Source organism: Acinonyx jubatus, chromosome A1 (assembly GCF_027475565.1).
Source record: "Acinonyx jubatus isolate Ajub_Pintada_27869175 chromosome A1, VMU_Ajub_asm_v1.0, whole genome shotgun sequence".
NCBI classification, from domain to species: domain Eukaryota; kingdom Metazoa; phylum Chordata; class Mammalia; order Carnivora; family Felidae; genus Acinonyx; species Acinonyx jubatus.
In genome coordinates, this window is record NC_069380.1 from 25,265,873 (window position 1) to 25,287,947 (window position 22,075).

A 22,075-nucleotide genomic window follows, 5' to 3' on the forward strand; every position below is an offset into this window, starting at 1 on the left:
TTGTTGAGTAATACTCCATTGTATGTATGTGGTGTGTGTGTGTATATACATATATATGTGTGTGTGTGTATATACATATATATATATGTACATATGTGTGTGTGTATATATATATATGTATATACACACACACACAACCCACATCTTTATCCATTCATCTGTCAACGGACATTTAGGCTCTTTCCATACTTGGGCTATTGCCAATAGTGCTGATATAAACAATGGGGTGCAAAACAGCACACCTGTAACCTTTGATTAAATACCTAGTAGTGCAATTGCTGGGTTGTAGGGTAGTTCTATTTTTATTTTTTGAGGACCCTCCATACTGTTTTCCAGAGTAGCTGCACCAATTTGCATTCCCACCAGCAATGCAAAAGGGTTCTTCTTTCTCTGCATCCTCGCCCACATCTGTTGTTGCTTGAGTTGTTAATGTTAGCCATTCTGACAGGTGTGAGGTGGTATCGCATTGTGGTTTTGATTTGTATTTCCCTGGTGAGGAGCGATGTTGAGCATCTTTTCATGTGTCTGTTAGCCATCTGGATGTCTTCTTTGGAAAAAAGTCTATTAGTGTCTTTTGCCCATTTCTTCACTGGATTGTTTTTTGGGTGTTGAGTTTGAAAGTTCTTTATAGATTTTGGATACTAACTCTTTATCTGATATATCACTTGCAAATATCTTCTCCCATTCTGTTGATTGCCTTTTAGTTTTGCTGATTGTTTCCTTCACCATGCAGAAGCTTTTTATCTTGATGAGGTCCCAAGAGTTCATTTTTGCCTTTGTTTCCCTTGCCTCTGGAGACATGTTGAATAAGAAGTTGCTGTGGCTGAGGTCAAAGAGGTTTTTGCCTGCTTTCTCCTCAAGGATTTTGATGGCTTCCTGTCTTACGTTTAGGTCTTTCATCCATTTTGAGTTTATTTTTGTATGGTATAAGAAAGTGGTCCAGTTTTCCCAATACCAGTTGCTGAAGAGACTGTCCTTTATTCTCCACTAGATACTTTTCCTGCTTTGTCAAAAATTATCTGGTCATACGTTTGTGGGTCCATTTCTGGGTTCTCTATTCTGTTCCATTGATCTAAGTGTCTGTTTTTGTGCGAGTACCATACTGTCTTGATGATTACAGCTTTGTAATACATCCTAAAAGTCTGGAATTGTGATGCCTCCAGCTTTGGCTTTCTTTTTCAGGATTGCTTTGGCTATTCAGGTCTCTTGCTGGTTCCATACAAATTTTAGGATTGTTTGTTCGAACTCTGTGAAGAATGCTGGTGTTATTTTGATAGGGATTGCACTGAATATGCAGACTGCTTGGGTAGTAACAACATTTTAATATTTGTTCTTCCAATCCCGAAGCATGGAATATTTTTCCTTTTTTTTGGTGTCTTCTTCAATTTCTTGCATAAGCTTTCTATAGTTTTCAGTGTATAGATTTTTCACCTCTTTGGTTAGGTTTATTCCTAGGTATTTTTCTAATTTTTATTTTTTTACTGTTTATTTATTTTCAGACAGAGAGAGACAGAGAGTGAGCAGGGGAGGGGCAGAGAGAGAGATGGAGACACAGAATCCCAAGCAGGCTCCAGGCTCTGAGCTGTCAGCACAGAGCCTGACACAGGACCCGAACTCATGAACCATGAGGTCATGACCTGAGCTGAAGTCAGACGCCCTACTGACTGAGCCACCCAGGCGCCCTATTCCCAGGTATTTTTTAACTTCAGTTTCAGTGAGCAATAGCATCTGTAAGTCTTTGTCCAAGTACAATACATGTAAGTATGTGTCACACCAAAAATGTGCCATTTTAAAGAGAAAATAACTTGATATTTTAAATTAACTTTGGAATGTTTGTAAATTAAACATAAGTAATTCAATTTTATGAGAATTCAACAAATAAAAGATTGAACTTTAACAAAGGAAAAATAAACCCGTTACTCTTCAGATAAATCTCCAAAATGTAAGAGGCTCAAAGAATTATAAAAAAACATTAATTCATGAAACATTTATTGGATCATTATCAAATGACAGGCACCATGCTAGGTGATAAGTCAATACGAGAAAGATAGTGCCACACAGTAGTAAGTGCTAAAAATACGATAAAACTGAGTAATGGCATGACAAGCAACTAGGCCGTCGTGGTGGGGAGATGGCTACGTTATTTCATTCACGAGTGGTCAGGAGAGGCCTGTCTGAAAAGGTGGCATATGGCCTGAGGACTGCCTGATGGAAAGGAGGCTGACTAAGACCTCCTGAAAGACTCGTGCTTACACTGAAAGATCGGGCTTGTTCTTGTTCTGAGGGACAAAGAAGGGGCCATTTTGGCTGTCGCCTAGTGCATGAGAACAGGAGTGTGGTGGGAGAGGAAGATGAGGAAGCTTCAGGGTCAGAGCACATAAAGCTCAGAAGGTAGGTCATACAGGATCTGTACATTCTAAGTACAGGAGTGGTATGACGTCATCCAGGCTAATGACCGCTATGTGAAGAATGGCCCACAGGGGTTAGCAGGCGGCCACCAGTTACTACTAGGCGGTTGTAGTAGTAGCTGCAGGGGCAGGAGCTCTCTCCAGTGCACTGGTCCTGCACTCAGAAGGGTCTTACACTTGATTTAATGCAAGGCTGTCACTGTTTTGAAATTCTTCATTTATCAATAAGGGGCTGTAGAATTTTGTTTTGCAACAGGCCCTACGAGTTATGTGGGTGGTCTTAAATACAGGTGACTAAATAATACAGACAGCTTAGACCTGTAGAGTGGCAGGAGTGATAAGTAGGGCAGCATCTATAGTGTGGGTACAGCTGACAGAACCTGAAGATGGTTTGGATGTATCTTGTCAAGAAAAGAGGAATCACGGAAAACTCCTAGGTAGTTTTTGTTTTGCCTGAGTGAGTGAAAATGGGGAAGACTGGAGAAAGAACTGCATTAAGGGTGGGAAGGTGGGTAACAACCAAGAATTCAATTTTAGGAATGTGAAGTTAAGAGGCCTTTCAGACATCCAAAGGGAGCTTTCAAGCGAACTGTTGTAAATATATGGGTATGAAAGCCCAAAAAGAGGTTTTGAGCTGGAGATACAAATTCCAGAGTCGTCATGTATATATTCTTAACGTGGATGGGATCACTTTGCAACATAGGAGGGATAGAGTTCAAGACATAAGCAGAAGCTACAGAGACTATGAGGGCCAGAGGAAAATTGGAGAGGGTCACAGTAACCAAGGAAAGAGAATGTGCTATGGACAGAGCCCTGAAGGATACCTAATAACCTCCTTCAGAGTGAAATATGCTCAATCTGTGACACACTGGTTCATCTACCTGTTCAACCCAACACTGCAATACACTATAATCAGCCCTTTGTCTACTCAACCTACCAGGATGATCTACTATGTTTCCTCAAGCACTCCTATTGAGGTACCCCAGACTGTGATGTGCCCGTTCCTCCTAGAATCTCTCCCTCCCACTCTTTATCTATTCAAAGCCCATGATTCTTTTCCCTGACTTCACCAAATCAGCATCTTCAGAAACTCAGTATTTAATACCTGTGTCAACCTCCTATGTTGCATATAATAATATACTACCCTAAATTATTATTTAATACATGTCTATGATCCATTTCCCAAAACAGATAAGCTCTAGTTCACTTTTAATGTTATATTGTGTAGTATACATCAGATGCTTAATATACATCTGTTGAACAAATGAGTAATAAATAACACCTTGAAGCTATGAAATATGGGGAAGTAACAGAAGTAGATAAATCAACCTGGCATGTAACAGTTTAAAAAGAAATGACTCATTATGATCTAAGTCCTGGGCAGCCTGCGAGACAAAAGGCTAAGTCTCATACCTTTCATTCCTTCTTCATTCAACAAGTATTTATTGCGCACCTACTAGATGCCAGGCACCGTTCCAGTTATTAGAGATACACCATCCAATGAAGTAGACAAAAGGTCCTGCCCTCATGGAGCAACATTTTAGTGGAAATACCATTCGCTGGCATGTTATGTTTTGCATAAGCTTATTAAGCCCGCACTTTCCTCTCCTGTTTTCCCTACATGCCTACTATTTTTCAGTTTGAGAAGTTTTTGCCTCAACATTAGTAGTAGTAGTAGTAGTAATTCCATGCTTTCAGTTTTTCTCGAATATATAACACATTATAAGAAAAGGGTTTTACACATTCGTAGGCCTTCAATGTTGTAAAAAAAAATCAGTACATGGTATGTGACAACTGTCATATTAAGATATATTATAGAGAAGCACATCTTCAAAACAGCGTAACTACTAAGTGCATCAAAACTACCCAAAGCATTAAAGATTTCACATAAACTTCACAGAAGTAAAATAATAATCTTCACAGACATGTAAAATTATTTAATATTCTATCTCTCCCCTGCAGATATATGGAGCTTTGAAATTCAATTAAGTTATGCTACCAAAGTTCATTTTCAAGTCGCAGGATCTGAAATTAGATAAGCATTCTAAAATGAAACAATGAAGCAGTTACATAGCTTGTATAAATCCTATAAATGTTATCCTACTATTTATTTTATAATGTAACAGACCCACAATACTAACAGTATTAGTGTAAATCATAAGGCATTAGGGTGAAGATCATCCTATACAAGATACAAGAGAGAAGAAAAAGAGAACAAACTCCCTTCCCTTTTCCTACATAAGCCAAGCAACCTTCTGAAAACACTACGGCCAGAAGAGGTATCCTGTCATCTGATGCACTGGAATCAACAGAATGTGGGTTCAAATTTCAGTTTTGCCATTTACAAAATTGAGCCTGGGCAAATCACTTAACTACAACTCAATTTTTTCATTTGTGAAAATGGAAACAAGATTTTTTAAAAAAGTAACCAAAATGAACATTTCATATAATATGAAGCCATTTAAGAGTACATGACCTACCATGTGGGCTAAGCTAAGCTGTCTGGCCTGAAAATCAATTCTCCTAGGCAGACTTTAAATGTTTTTTTAAACATTATCTTCTCTTTCTCAACTTATCTAGGATTCTTGCTTAAAATTCAAGTTTTGTTTACAATCTATCTGATGGCAAGTTCATTAGAGTCTCAAGCAAGAGGGATAGTCTGTAAGATGTTTATGAGTAAGGTCTTCTTGTACTTAACACCTGATCATTCCAAAGTCTACATCAGTCCCTCCTAGTAGTAAGTTAGAGACTATTGATTATCATCGTTACTGCTGATTCAACGTACTAAATGGTAAATGGGACCCTTGTTCCCTAATAAAGGAACATATGATCTTTCCTTAAGTACTTCAGGAAATCACAGCCTAAGGGTCAAAAATTTCAGTGCCTACAAGGACCAGACAAGCAACTTACACTTTAAGCCAATTGGTAAGTAAACAGGACACGTGGGCCTGCAGCAAACCAGACAGAGTGCGGCGCATCCCCAGGTTTGCTCAGTTTGCAGCGCACTGTAGGGTCCCACTGAAGGGGCACATTCAAAGAAACAGCAAAGATTTGTATGATTATTGTGACTTCTGGCAGATGACAATAACGTCATTTAACAAAATATGTAAACGCCATAATTTTCTGACCGATAAAATAAAAACACTTAACGAAGGATCACCTTTTACAAATTTGTACAAAGACACTATATGGACTAGTGATGGTCCTGATCCTGCATAAGGCAACTTGGCCATTTCTGTGGCTCACATTCAGCAGTAAGTTTTAAACTCTCAGAAGATACCTCCAACAAATGCAGGCAGGCCAGATCTACCCACTCGGCCCAGGAAGCAGAGATGGTTGTCCTCGTGACAAGTCTCACCATAAACAAAAAGGACTACTCAATATTGTGTTTAGGGCCAACCTATTCAGTGTAATTTCAATGACTTTCCTTCCTCTCCCATTAAAAAAAAAAAAAAAAAAATCTGCCTACTCAAATACCTTGAACAGGTAATCTAATGGCTATTATTTCACATGTGGTAATAAATGGTCTAAAATCAAATACCCACTTTGACTTATACCTATTCATTCTCAGAGTGTATTCAGAATTGAGAGAACAGAAAAGATCAGAACATGATAAAAAGTAGATGCCTAAAGATAGACATTACTAAGGGGGAAAGGAGTGAAAAAAGGAGATGCCTGGATAATAAAGATAAACTTTCCATACTTCACAGTTTTACCTAAGGTTAGCCCTGTTGATTTTCAACTGTGAGTGAACAAAGAGAAATTGTATACTGAAGTATTTTTATCCCACAAAGCTGTGAGGCTTTGTAGAAATACCACCACATGCCAGTACGGCTTCTTTGGACTTCTAATTTAAATTTAGACACAGCTAAGTGCATTGTTAAAGGTGTATTAATCCTGAAGAGATTCATTAATCATACTAGAACTATAAATCCTTAACTTCAAAACGCTGGGTTTTGGTCAATTATGAGAATTTGCTGAACATAAAGCTGTTAGCACAAAGATGAACTAGATCTATTCCCTGACCTCAAGAAGCTCACTATCGATCTAGTAGAGATAAACAAAAGTAATAAAAAACAAACTAAAAAGAAAAATGTGATTAGCAGTTTATTAGAAAAAGTGTAGCAGGAGCTTGGTGATGATGGTGATTATCCTGTGTGGAGAAAAACAGCTGGCGACATTTCACATTTGAAGCGAATCTTAAAGGATTAACAGGGATTCTGGCAAGCAGAAACCCAAGAACAGAGCACAGCAAGCAGAGGGCTATGACATGACACACCTGGGAAGAGTGAAAGTGACCGGTTTTGATACAGTGCACACTTGAGTCGGAATTGGCAGTATAGTAAGAAGGGGCTGGAACCCCAAGGAAGACCAAGAGAAAGGGCAGAGGAGGTGTGAAACTCCAAAGACAAGAGCCGCTTAGGGTGAGACAGTTCCCAGGTACTCAAAAAGTTCCTCTCCTATTCCTATCTTACAGTAAAAATATCAGAGAACTCCAAAGAAGGAAATCATAATGAAAACTTGGTTGATAATTATGCCAGTGCTCCAGTGAGGAGCCCAACACCGGGCTTGAAGTCACGACCCTGAGATCAAAACCTGAGCTGAGATCAAGAGTCAGACACTTAACTGACGGAGCCACCCAGGCGCCCCACTTTAATTCTTTATATATATATATATATATATATATTCCCAATAGCTTTTTACAATCCTTTAGAAACCATTCTTTCATCAAAATACCAAATCTTCAGGTGTAGTCTATAGCTCAAGAGCTATGGAGGACAGCTTGCTATGGCTCTTCAGAGGAAATAGTGGCATCCTCACCATCAATGTCCCTAAGATTTTTTTTTTTTTGAAAAAAGGATTGTTGGGGTGCCTGGGTGGCTCAATCAGTTAAGCATCTAACTCTGGATTTTCAGCTAAGATCATGATCTTATGGTTTGTGAATGTGAGCCCTGAGACAGGCTCTGGACTGACAGCACAGAGCCTGCTTGGGACTTGAGCTCTTCTCTCTCTCTCTCTCAAAATAGATAAATAAATCTATAAAAAAAATAATAAAAGACAATTCTTTTCATGGACTAAGATGTCTTCCTTGCACCAAATAGCATTCCCTATGAGGGGTTGTTTTAGTCTTTTTAAAAATTCTAAGTAAAACACCTTGCCTGGTTTCTTACGGTAGTTTTATCCCACTGATATTTTTGTATTTTTACTACACTACTTATAATACATTTAAAAATTGTATTTTAATGATGACACCAGTTCCTTATACATCAGCTCCTTCACTTAAAGTGATAACTAAAAAGGAGGAGTACAGGGGAAAGGATGTGAGAACAACAGCATGCTTAAGGCAAAGAAGGCCAGCTGCCTTCTTGGATTAGCTCTTCAGAAGGACTTCCTGTTCCCTGGCACTTAAAAAATATCTTTGATTAAAAAAGATTTATAGTTCCACATTTTAAAAATCCTACATTTGGGTACCTTAGGAGAGTCTTTAGCCCAAGCATCACTGCAGGAGAGGAGGACAGGACTGTTTCCAAAGAAACCTTGGGAAAATGTCAGGATTATTACCCCTCACGCTGTTCACGAAGATTCTGAATATCCAGATTTATAAACTAAAAACCCATGGGTTTCTAATATACACATGTAATTTATGGTGGCCACATTAAGGACTCCCTGAGGACAGAGAAAAAAGTAGATGAAAAGACTATGAAGAGAGAGTTAACGCAGTTCCCTGTGTCTGAATCTGGTTAATATCTAGATAGTTCTAAACTACCACTTTAGGATTATTTTGAAAAGAGATTATCATGGACTCTGTAACAAAATCTTCAGATTCTTTCTCTCAGCAACAGTTCTCTTTCTGCTCTACTTCTAATTTACACTTGATTGAAGTAACTGATCTACCTCAAGGTAGGGATTCAAAAAGAATCCTTGTTGCAAGTCTCTTACCATGAGAACTAAGACACACTGGATAGGGTTGGAAGTATCTCCAGCAGAGTTTTAGGGCAAGAGTTCTTACTCAGGTAATTACTGTCAGTGTAAGAGTTAATACTTACCAAGTACCTACTCTGTGGCAGACACCTCACATACTATATAATTTTGTCTTTATTATAACAGATAAATGCCACTATTCCATTTTACAGATGAAGAAACAAAGGCACAGAAAGGTCACATAGCCAGTAAATGGCGAAGCCAGTTTTTAAACCCAGGCTGTCTGACTCTAGAGTCCAACCTCTTAACTACCTGACCCTACTATTATCTTCATAGATACAGATTTGCTTTCTAATAAAACTCTTGATCCTCTTTAGAGGATAAAATGGTCATTCCTCAAAGGAAGCAATCAAGCATGAGAATGTCTTTGGCAAATGTTTCCGGTCCCTAAGATGCTTTCTGATAAAAATGGTTTGACTGTGGACCTCATGATTGTCTCCCTAGCATCCACTTTACCCCCTCCCTACTGAGGAGTATGTTTTAGATGGAACTGACCCCACCACCTACACATTTCCACAGGTGGTTCCTGACTGTTAATCCACATATTCCATCTTCACCGTTGCATTTATTGATTCAGGGATAGACTCAGAACCCACGCTGGCCCAAAGAAGGAAGTGAAGGGTCTATCTGTTTAACCACTGGTTAAAGACAAGGTCACTTAACTCTTGGGGCTTCATATGAATAAAGAGGCAGATAATCCTGGCAGCTGCAGGTGGCCATCTTGCTACCAGGAGAACCAGCCTGAAGACAGTCAAGCTGAAGAAAGACCCAAGAAAATTAGAAGGACAGCTCAAGCACTGATGATGTGGAGAACTTCTAGATAAAGCATGGCTAAAGCCCACAATACCACTGTGTTTTATTTATGTGAGTCAAGGAGTTTCTTTGATTTTTAAGCCAGTCTGCCCTGGGTTTTCTGATACCAGCAAATGAAAGTTATTGTAACAGATATAAATATATTAATCATTAACCTCAACGTTCACCAAAAATTGTGTTTCAAATGAGACTATCATAAAGCTAAAATCTAATACTACGTTTCCCTGGACATAAAGTTATCTTTATAGAATTCTGAGCTGCTGTTATGACTTCAAATTTTATTGAGGATTAATAGAAAAATGATTACTGGTTTTGCTGTTTTAATAAACTTCATATAAAAATTTACATGGAGACATTAACCCAGCGCTATGGTATGCCCAACTTGCTGTGGCTACTGAGGAGCGCACAAGGTTTACATTCAGTCATAGCAGTTTTACCTAGTCTAGGACATGTGGTACTGTATACATTTCCTAACTGCTGGAACTTTCATTATTTGACTCTTACCTTTTAGTTCTCATTTTAAAAGGTTAGCATTTCAGTGTATCTGGGCTATTCATAATAAGGGTGACCTTATATCCCAATTTTATCTGGCAGTTTACACTCCTATGTCCCAGTGTGGCATCTTCTCTGGTTAGTGCCTGCTTTCATTCTCAAAAGTATCCTGTTTTGAATGATAAATGATGTGATAATCCTATTTATAATTCACCTTGTATTTCTTTTTTAAATATAAAGGGACACAGCTATAAGATAATCATCCTAATATGTAAGAAAAACCACTTACAAAGTAATTATTCTTTATGAAATTTATCTATGGAGAAGAGTCAAAATTACAAGTACTAAATATATCCACATACTAGTTTAAATGAAAAGAAAAGAAAATGCTTCGGTGTTATTATTGCACTGAGCAAAAATTTTATTTGCAGAAACTTCTTCAGGCATGAATCTAGTTCACCCATATGAATCACATCACCCACAAATTACATAAAGGTTTACTGAGTGAGGGGGTACTTTTCTTCCTCCCTTATAATAAGACATTCTAAGACATCTTTTATCATAATATGAGACATCAGGAATCTAGGCAGCTACAGCCTGGTAACCTCTCCCCAGGAAAGAAAGAGAATCACAACTTGCTTTCTACTATCTGGTGTCTTAGCACAGAAAAAAAGACTCTGATTTTTCTCTTTTCCACCTCTCCACAGCCAATGTTCTGTTCCCAAAGAGAAAGGTTTTTCTTAGGTTTTTGAAGAAAGCCCACAAACACTGGAAGAATTAAAAATAAAAACTTTTGAGACAACTATTTTTAGATGCATTGGTGACATAAACATGCACAAGTTAAAAAGCCACATATTTTCCTATTACTATGACTTTCCTACAAGAAAACACCCACTAGGGTGACTGCCTTATCTTTATGTCTCCATTATATTTTAAAAAGTACAACATGAATTATAAGCAGGGTGAATATATTAATTTATCATTTGATTATTTAAAAAGCCTTAAGGGGTGCCTGCCTGGCTCAGTCAGTGAAGCATGTAACTCTTCACTTTGGGGTCATGAGTTCAAGTTCCACATTGGGCACAGAGATTAGTTTTTTTAAAAAGCCTCACGATCATTAAAGTTATACTTAATAAAACACAATTTAAGTTTAAATTAGTAAACCAAATGTGAACTGATATTAAATATATTCACATTTACTAATTCAAAATAAACTTCCTCCTAATAAAATATCACTTAGATCCATCCAAATTTATGTCAGATAAACAGAAAGTAATAGAAGCAGTGGAATTCTTTTTCCCTTTTGTGTTTTCTTGGTGGCTAAATGGATGCTCGCAGAATTTTATATTATGTGATGGGACTGGACAAAAGAAAACTACAGCATAGGATGAATTTTTCTTCCTTGGCTTGAATTTTATTGACTGGAGGGGTTCCCATATTCCTTGGGTTTACTGGAATACTTATTTCCACCATGGGGTGCCTGAGTAGCTCAGTCAGTTGAGCATCTGGCTCTTGATTTTGGCTTAGATCATAAGCTCAGTTTGTGAGATCAAGCCCCACGTCAGGCTGTGCACTGAGAGTGCAGAGCTTGCTTGGGATGCTCTCTCTCTCACACAATATTTATAGTAAAAATATTTATCTCCACCTTTATCTAAATGAATTGACAGCATCTTACAAACTGACAGAATCTTACTTACATGTGATTAATATGGCAATTGTAATTCTCATCACATGTAGCTAATTTATCGACTAAAATTTAATTTTATTACTAAAACTAAATTCCCACTAAAGTAGCACTGATCATTCTTAAAGAGTATTATATGTAAATATAAAATATACTTTGTAATATATCTATTTATGTTACTAAAAGTATAGTTCAGCCACTATTTGCAAATATAATACAGTAAAAACGCATGGTTAAAGAAAAAACCTCACTGACTTAAGGAAAGGTCTTCTTCGATAAAAAGGGCTTTCTCTTCCAGTCCTCTGCAAATGGAAAACTATTTAATTCTTACTTTATATTTTGAAAACCTTTTGTTGTTGATGAAATGCTTCTATATTTGCTTTATAATCACTTTCCCCTTTTGAAAGGAAGATATGTATGTATGTGTGCGGGTCCACTTACGCATGTGTAAATTAACTAAAAAATCAAGTCCAGGTTTCAAGTGCAGTTCTGAGTAAAAAAAAATTAAAGCTGGATGCTGTTGATTCCTAAGTTTCTGCACCTAGTTTTGCCATTCCTTTTTATTTCAACTCAACAAATACTTCTGGGTATTTAGTATTTGTAATGCACTACGCTAAGTACTCAGAATAAAAAAAGGAAGGGAGAGAGAGACTGAGAAAGAAAGAAGATAAAACCTACAACCCCTGTTCTTATGAAGTTCATAATCTTGTAGAAGATGCAACCATGCACATTTAAACAGCAGAAAACAGAGACATTTATGGGGCGCCTGGGGGGCTCAGTTGGTTAGGCGTCCGACTTCAGCTCAGGTCATGATCTCACTGTTTGTGGATTCCAGCCCCGCGTCAGGCTCTGTGCTGACAGCTCACAGCCTGGAGTCTCTTTCAGATTCTGGGTCTCCCTCTCTCTCTCTCTCTGCCCCTCCCCAGCTCACACTCTCTCTCAAAAATGAATAAACATTAAAAAAAAAAGAAAGAAAGAAAAAAGAACACATAGACATTCATACACACCATTAAAAAAGAATAAGTAAGTATGTGGGAATGTGGAAAAGGGTATGGCAGATCCTAACTGGAGTGGGGAATGGAAGACATGAGAAGGCTTCACTGAGTAAGTGACACCTGGGTTGGATGTAAGAGCTCAGAGGATCTTGGCAGAAGATAGATGAGGCATTCTAGGTATAGGACACAGCATGTAACAAAGGCATAAAAACTTAAAAGTGCCCAGCACATCCAGGGTAACCATGTGTAGTGTGGCAGAACTAGCTGATGTCTGCCAAAAGGAAAACAGCTAAAAACAAAGCCAGATTATCCACAAACTTGAATGTCATTAAGGACCAAGCAGTCAGTAGGCCCTGAAAAACTTTGAGCATATGTGTGAAATATGAGGGATAGTGTATCTTAGGTACTGGACTGCCAGGTCTGCTCTCAAACAGTTCTACTTTGATGTCACCTACATCTAGAAATCTGCCTTTCCATTTGATCTCTACCACATTTCTTTTCTTTTCTTTTTCTAAGTTTGTGTGTGTGTGTGTGTGTGACAGAGAGAGAGAGAGAGAGAGAGAGAGAGAGAGAGAGAGAGAGAGAGAGAGAGAAGTTTTGGGGGAAGTCAAAAGTTCTACATGGACAGAAAGAGACAATCCCAACCAGGCTCTGTGCTGTCAGTGCACAGCATGACCCAGGGTTCGATCTCACAAACAGTGAGATCATGACCTGACCCGAAATCAAGAGTTGGACACTTAGCCAACTGAGCCATCCAGGCGCCCCAGCACCACCACATTCTCTGCCTCCTACTATATCATCAGTAAATAGATGTTTTAGATAATCTTGTGTGTGTGTGTGTGTGTGTGTTCGTGTGTGTGTGTGTGTGTGTGTGTGTGTGTTCCTTCAGGTTCACAAACTGTAAATTCTCTGGAGCAAGAAGAGTATCTACTGATTTTCTTTAAACTGAGCCTTACCTCAGTGATCACATTTGGCATTTGAAAATGTTGAATGGCGATAAACAAAGTACAGGTTGACCCGTGAACAGCACTAGTCTCAGGTGTACAGGTCCACTTATACATGGATACTTTACAGTACAGCACTGTAAATGTATTTTCTCTTCCTTATGATTTTCTTAACATTTTCTTTTCTATGGCTTACTTTATCATAAGAATACAGTAATAATACACAGACCATACAAAATATGTTTAATCAACTGTTTACGTTATTGGTGAGGCTGCCAGTCAATGGTCGGCTATTGGTAGTTTGGAGAAAGTCAAAAGTTCTACACAGATTTTCAACTCTGCAAAGGGTCAGCACCCCAACCCTCTCGTTGTTCAAGTGTCAACTGTACATGAGATACAACTTATGACTCGCATTACTTTCCTATTTTGATAATCTACCCATCAGTACTCTTCTTGCAGTTTAAGTACTTTCTGCTCTTTTAAGTTTTTATGTAAACTGTCAACCAGGATTTAAAGTAAAACGGACATGGGGTCTATAAAGCCTCACCCCTCCCTCTCATCAGTGTTGCCCATCCTGTGCAACACACAGGTTGGCATGGAATCAGTCTGAGGACTCGTAGCAGAAGTGCACCCAGGCCACCATCAGTCTGGTTCTAGCGAAATCTCCTGTCCCACAACCACTTAAGTAGGAGATGAGTTCATTAAATCCTATCGACTCTACCTCCAAATATCCTCAAAACCTAGTCTTTCATCTCCCTTCCGGCTAGAACCACTTTAACATTTAGTCATTCAGATCACATCTGCCTCTAGCTTATCTCCCTGCTTTCAGTCCTATATTGTGGACAGAAAGGCTTATCCAAAACTTTGCTTTCCACGCTGCTTAGAATTCTTCAGTGCCTCCCTAATAGCCACAGCACAAAGTCCAAATTTCTTACCACAACAGAGACTCTTTAACAAATAATTTAGCAAGAACGTAAAGGTATTTAACATTTTAAACCTTATCTTCTGCCATTTATTCACTGAACAGATATTTACTACCCACTACATGTCATGAACTGTTCTAAGCACTTGGGTATACGTGTGTATAAGTGAGCAAAACAGATGATTGTGTGCTCGTGTGTGTGCACGCCCACACACCAAAGAACCAACCAGGGAAGTTTAAATCACACAAGGGCGAAGATGGCAATAAATATAAATAAATTATACAGTATATTAGGAGGTGATATGGTCTATAAGAAAATACAAGTATAGAAAGAAGTAGGCTAGTCAGGGTAGGCACTATTGGAAAAGTAGAATCTGAGAAGAGACTTGCAAGGAGTGAGCCATGCTGCTATCTGCAGAAAGGACATTCCAGGCAGGAAACAAAATCTGGTGTAAAGGCCCTAATATGGAAGTACCTAGAGTACTCATGACTGTTAGAGGAGGTCAGGATGGGGAAAGCAGAGTGAGGGGAGTGAGGGGGAGGATCAAAGGATAGGGAGAAGTGGGAAGGAGTAGGAGGGTGATCATGCAGATCCTTGCAGATGATTCCAAGGACTCAAATTTTATTCTGAGTAATAAAGGACACACTGCAAGTGACCCAGGAGCAAAGGAATGGCATGACTTAACAGATCTGAGAACTGGTCTGACAGCTGTGCAGATCACAGTGGGGCATGGACAGAAGCAGGAAGTCTGCTATAGGAGGCTACTGCAGTGATCCAGGTGAGAGATGACAACACATCATGGGGGTGGGGGGGAGATGGTCAGAATGCAGATGTGTAATATTTTGAAGGAACGGTCAATAAAATTTTTCTGACACTTTGGATCTGAGGTGTGAAAGAGGCCTCAAGTCTTTATGCATGCATGTCTCTCTGCTGAGGGTGTTCTTACTCCTCTCTTTTTCTACTTGGTCAAAACAATCTCAGTATTCAAGACGCGTCATGTATCGCCTATTTTATGAAACTCACATGATTATCATCTCCTGAATCACTCTGTGTCCTTAAGTCATGTAAGTAACTGAAATATGTAATGGCTGGTCTTTTAGCAAGAGTCAAAAGGCTAAACAATTTTCCTATCTTTTTTGGTCAGAAAAAAGCAGACATTTCATTAACACAACAGGTGACTTGCCTAATCGCATCATTAAAAAGGTTTAGAAACCTTTAAAGAAAATTAGAACCACAAAAAAAGATCTTGTCAGGCCGCTCAATAACCAGATTTTGCATTCTTCCATTTCAGTACTTGAAGAAGAGAAGTCTACAAAAAAGACTTTCATTGTATGATCAACTTTATAGGCTACACCCAAAGAGAGAAACACCTCTCCAAAGTTACTTTGTTATGAAAGTTATTTTCTGTTATAAAAAGTCTTCATCTTGGTTGTCATCCTTTTACTTGCCCTGGGGAGGCATTTAAATGAGAAGAATTATTGGACACAAAAAAAATAAGTCTTTTTGTTTCATTCCTGAGAGACACACAATAATTTAATTGAGAAGGTGGGGAAATTAAAAAGATGACATGACATTAGAGAGGATGTGGCTCAAGCAGCCACTTTAAAGCATGAGAACACTTATTTTCAGAGAGGCTGTCGCTATAGCCTGAACAGTGTGCTCCCCGTTATGAGCTCTGTACAGCTATCATTGGCTGAAATAGAAGTTCCACGAGGACAGAGAGTTTTACCTGTTTTGTTCACTACCCTTTCACACAGTAAGTGCTGAATGAATGAACAAAGTTATAATTCTAAACTACATGGAGCTGAAATATATTCAACAAAAAGTATAAACCAAGGGGCTCCTGGCTGGCTCAGTGGTAGGGCATGCGACTCTTGGTCTCAGGGTTGTGAGTTCGAGTCTCACGGGTGGCATGGAGTTTACTTAAAATAAAAAATGTTTTAGAAAGTTTAAAGCAAGTATATTCCACTTCTCAGCATTTAAAAAATTGCTCTTTGGGGCGCCTGGGTGGCGCAGTCGGTTAAGCGTCCGACTTCAGCCAGGTCACGATCTCGCGGTCCGTGAGTTCGAGCCCCGCGTCAGGCTCTGGGCTGATGGCTCGGAGCCTGGAGCCTGTTTCCGATTCTGTGTCTCCCTCTCTCTCTGCCCCTCCCCCGTTCATGCTCTGTCTCTCTCTGTCCCAAAAATAAAATAAAAAAAAATCGTTGAAAAAAAAAAATTAAAAAATTGCTCTTTGAAAGTCCAAATTTGGACTACCGAGAATTTGCAGTCATCTTCCAATATTAATTATAAAATGTTAACCATATACAACAGTGGGGAAGACCTTATGAAAAATCTCTAACGAGGAGTAAGTTTACAAAAAGTTCTCTGTAATCAAGAGAAAAGGATGATATTCTAGCAGCTCTACTTGCTTTATCCTGTATAGTATTTTAGACATGTTCATCATGGGAAAATTACAGCCTTTGAAAATAAAATAGTACAAATATCTTATTACATATCTTTAGAGAATCAAAATCTATAAAGATGACTAGAAAAAAGAAGCATAAAAAGTGTGATTTCAGGTTATATTAAGAGAATAGCTTAAAACATCCCAAATAGCCCAAGTTGTGAAAGTTCTCTTACCAAAGGAACTCTTACCTGGGTTTTTTTTTTCCTTAATTGAAATATAATTGACATATAACATCATATTAGTTTCAAGTATACAACATAATGATTCAAACTTTACAGACATTATAAAATGATCACCACAATGAGCCTAGTTAACTGTTCATCATATTTACAGGTTTTCTTGTGGTGAGAACTTTTAAGATCTATTGTCTTAGCAATTTTCAAATATGCAAAATAGCAATACTAACTATAGTCACCATGCTGTACATTATATCCCCAGGACTTATTTTATAACTAGAAGTTTGTTCTTAGGTTTAAAACCAAACAGCCTTTGAAGAAAACACTTTTAACATAACTGTCGTCTTCATGCAGTCAATAAGTAATCTATGTATTTCAATCCCCAAGAGGAAATATCAGGTATTATTTTAAAGTTAAAAAACACCAACCTCTTTAATCTCATGTAGTTTTCACTGGCAGCAGGTCGGCATTCAGCTCTTTGCACGACAATTCCTTCCAATGAAAGTTTATCTTGAATGGAAAGAAAAAAAATTAACAAATGTATTCAGAGATTACACGGATTATTTTTAAGATTTTACTTTGACATCCTAACCACAGTAATAATGATCAGCATCAAATATAATAATAAAAATCAATGAAACAAAAGGAATACTGGTAAGTTTATACTACCATCATTAGTCAGAATAGAGAAAAACCTTACTCTTGGCTAGTGAAAAACTGAGCTTGTCAGGTTTACTGGGCTGCTGCAGCTGCTTGCCAATAACAACTTCTATTTATTTTTTCTAGAGAGGGTGGCTTAAATGTAAGGGCATAAAATCAAATTTAAAAAATCTGAAGGGTGTGGAGGCTATCTCATCTTTGGCACAGAAGTAACTTCTAAAAACTCAGCTAGTCTAAACCACTAAAATCAAAGATAATATATATTTGCATGTGTGGGTGTGCACACTCACACATACATGTAGGCAAATAAAATTCTAGAATACACTATGACTAGAAAACTGTGAAATTGAACAGATCATTGTCTAGGCTATGCTGTGTACCAGTTCTGCCTGCCAGTTGCTCTGACTTCTATTTTCAAGCAGAATTATTAACTTGGGTGTGTCCAAATAAGAGCTTTAACTGCTATGGACATCTGTTCAAACAAAAGGGCAATTTTTCCTACCATTAGTAAGAATTCTTATGGTGACCCTGACACAAAATTTGAGAGAAACTGAAAAAGTAAACAAAAGTTAGCACTTCCAACATGACTACCAGGCACCAAACATTGCTGTGAAGTCACTTTACAGACGTTATTTTATTTGATAGCACATATATGACTGTCCCATGATGGCACTAGCTTTCCTATGGTCTGAAAAGATTTATGTCTATGGTTAGGAAGTTATGGTTCAGTCTTATTTCCATGCAAATTCACCCGGGTTTTGAGAAGAAATTCAGGAAATCCTTTGGCTCATCAGCAATGTATTTATGATTCATCTCGTCAGGGTGAATGACTTCATGCATTCCAATAATATGAACTAAGTGCGTACTAGGTAAAGGGCACCATCTAGGCATTTGGAATCAAAGATGATTAAGATACAGTACTATTTTCTGGCACAAAAACAGACACTCAGATCAATGGAACAGAATAGAGAACCCAGAAATGGACCCACAAACGTATGGCCAACTAATCTTTGACAAAGCAGGAAAGACTATCCAATGGAATTAAGACAGTCTCTTTAGCAAGTGGTGCTGGGAAAATTGGACATCGACATGCAGAAGAATGAACCTGGACCACTTTCTTATACCACACACAAAAATAAACTCAAAATGGATGAAAGACCTAAATGTAAGACAGGAAGCCATCAAAATCCTCGAGGAGAAAGCAGGCAAAAACCTCTTTGATCTTGGCTGCAGCAACTTCTTACTCAACAAGTCTCCAGAGGCAAGGGAAACAAAAGCAAAAATGAACTACTGGGACCACATCAAGATAAAAAGATTCTGCACAGTGAAGGAAACAATCAGCAAAACTAAAGGCAACTGACAGAATGGGAGAAGATATTTGCAAATGACACATCAGATAAAGGGTTAGTATCCAATGTCTATAAAAAACTTATCAAACTCAACACCCAAAAAATAATCCGGTGAAGAAATGGGCAAAAGAAATGGGCCCATTTTTCCAAAGACATCCAGATGGCCAACCAACACATGAAAAAATGCTCACCATCACTCACTCATCACCAGGGAAATACAAATCAAAACCACAATGAGATACCACCTCACACCAGTCAGAATGGCTAATGTTAACAACCTAGGCAACAACAGATGTTGGCAAGGATGCAGAGAAAGAGGATCTCTTTTGCACTGCTGGCGGGAATGCAAACTGGTGCAGCCACTCTGGAAAACAGTATGGAGGTTCCTCAATTAAAAACAGAACTACCCTACAACCCAGCAACTGCACTACTAGGTATTTATCCAAGGGATACAGGTATGCTGTTTCAAAGGGGCACATGTATCCCAGTGTTTATAGCAGCACTATCAACAATAGCCAAAGTATGGAAAGAGCTCAAATGTCCATCGAGAGATGAATGGATAAAGATGTGATACACACACACACACACACACACACACACACACACACACACACACAATGGAGTATTACTTGGCAATCAAAAAAAGAATGAAATCTTGCCATTTGCAACTACGTGGATGGAACTAGAGGGTATTATGCTAAGCGAAATTAGTCAAGAGAAAGACAAATATCATATGACTTCACTCATATGAGGACTTTAAGACACAGAACAGATGAACACAAGGGAAGGGAAACAAAAATAACATTAAAAAAAAGGGAGGGGGACAAACATAACAGACTCATAAATATGGAGAACAAATAGAGGGTTACTAGAGGGGTTGTGTGTGTGGGGGGGGGGGGGCGGGGGGGAGGGATGAGCTAAATGGGTAAGGGGAATTAAGGAATCTACCCCTGAAATCACTGTTGCACTCTATGCTAAATTGGATATAAATTTTAAAAAATAAAATTTAATTTAAAAAATAAGTTAAAATGTGAAAAAAACACAACAAAAGATATGGTATTCTTTTCAAGAGACACACAGTTCACGGGGGGGGGGGGGGGGGCAGAAAAACTGACCAAAATGTAGGGTGCAGATAGTACCACACCCACATGATTTATATTAGAAAATCTTCTTTATGGTGACTCTTCTTGATTTTGTCTCCAAACTCCAGAAGACTCCTTACTGTAGTCCCTAACCTGTGAACACATGCGTAATTCAGTAGTTGAAGAGTCCCTCAATGAGTGTGAGATACACAACAAATCTCAAGTACAGACTAACAGATGTCTGTAAAAAGCAATGATGAGAAGCATGCCTACCTTACATCAAAATATGTCAGGAAGGAAATAAAGCCATAAATATTTTATATGAAATTTAAATGTCTAGAAATAATTTCTTCTTGTTAATCAGTTTAGTAAGATTGAGATTAAAAATCTGAATTTCCCAAATCTTATGTTTGAGTTTGCCTCTCCTCTGAAGATGAATAGTCTATCTAGAACAATTACTGTCATAACAAGAACAAGATTTGGGAAATTCCTATGTATAAAGTATCTTAAGTGCATGAGAAAGTCCTCTATTGAAACATAAATCAATCCTTTTTAAAAAACAAATTTAGAATACCAGATGACTCCTGAAAATAATTTATCCATGTGTCTATTAATGTTGAATACTAAAGGAGCTACCTGTTAATACCATCTGTTAATGTTCCCCACGTGTCTAGCAGTATCTATACCACGTAGACAGGGTGAATTTAATTTTTAAAGGATTCTGCTGTCCGTGTTCTCCATATAATACTTGAAAGGGTAAGAAGCATCCAAAGCACCTGCCCATTTCACCTTGGCCACTACTCTCATCACTATTCTTCAATCAAGGTCATTCTCATAAAGCAACAAAATTCACTTCCCAAACCATAATTTCCTGTCCATCATATCCCCTTTTCAAACCTAAAATAGCTTTCCAATGATTCTCAAATGAAAGAAAAGTCTTAATCATCAGCAATGAATTTTCCCACTGATTGGCTGCTCTTAAATAACCCCACATCTCTGTTAGCTCATTCCCCTTCTCTTCTTAAATAAATTTTAAAAAGCCAATTACTTATGAGAAAGCCTCCTAAGCAGGATTTAAAGCCTTCACACACATTTTAAAGCCTCATAGGAAAATGTTTTCATATTCTTTTCACTAACCATGCTTTAAATATTGCATTATATTTTAAAGGCATTTGAAAGCACCTACTTGCACACCACTGTTGTTTATTACAGATCATTTTCATTCATTACTTAAAACCACTTTGTTGGGGGTGAGGGGTGGCTCAGTTAGTTAAGTGACTGACTCCTGATTTTGTTTCTTCAGATCATGATCTCACGGTTTGCGAGTTTGAGAGATTGGGCAGGGAACCTGCTTGGGATTCTCTCTCCCTCTGCCCCTCCACACAGCTCAGCGCACTCTCCCTCTCCCTTTCTAAAAAAATACAAAACAAAACCAATTTAAAAGACCATAAATACTTGCAATGCATCAGGAATAACAAAAATAAATAAAACATGACTCCTGTCCTCAAGGAGTAGAGTATAGTGCAGCCATTCAAATGATTCTGTGGCATATATTTTTTAAAATGTACTGAGGACCCCCCCCCCCAGAGCTTTGATGTGGGTTTTATCTATTGCTATTGATATTAGAAATTAAACTAAGAAATGTTTAGAAAATCAGAATTGAAAAAGACAAAAAGCCTTGGTATTATTATGAATAATTGTTTTGATTTCACAGGCCCTTTGAAAAGGTTTCAGGAATCCCTCTACCCAAAAGTTTCCAGATCACATTTTGAGAGTTCCTGGTCTAGTGGGAATCTAAGACAGGTATATAAATCATTTTGAATACACCAGAATCACTTATCCCAAGCAGGCTCCACAAAGCCTGACACAGGGCTTGAACCCACAAACCATGAGATCATGACCTGAGCCAAAACCAAGAGTTGCACACTCAACCGAATGAGCCACTCAGGCACCCCAACACCAGAATCACTTTTAATAGACCTCCACTTAACCCACTTCTAGATTACCAAGGCTCTCAAGTCCCCTCTTTTAAATACAGTGACAGATGCCCATAGCTTGCCCATAGTGGGCAGTTAGGTTCATCTCTGGTACTCCCACACACTTCTGTTCTAACTATAT

The 22,075-nt window shown here is 38.2% G+C and overlaps 1 protein-coding gene across 2 annotated transcripts in view; it reads right to left on the bottom strand.

Annotated features, from left to right (window-relative positions):
- The window catches only part of GTF2F2 (general transcription factor IIF subunit 2), a 153,457-nt gene that overhangs the window by 52,965 nt on the left and 78,417 nt on the right, over window positions 1–22,075 (bottom strand). For both annotated transcript variants that reach the window (XM_053215805.1, XM_015068922.3), the window contains exon 5: window positions 17,295–17,376. In XM_053215805.1, the coding sequence (XP_053071780.1) occupies window positions 17,295–17,376 (82 nt within the window). The remainder of the gene's footprint in view (window positions 1–17,294; window positions 17,377–22,075) is intronic.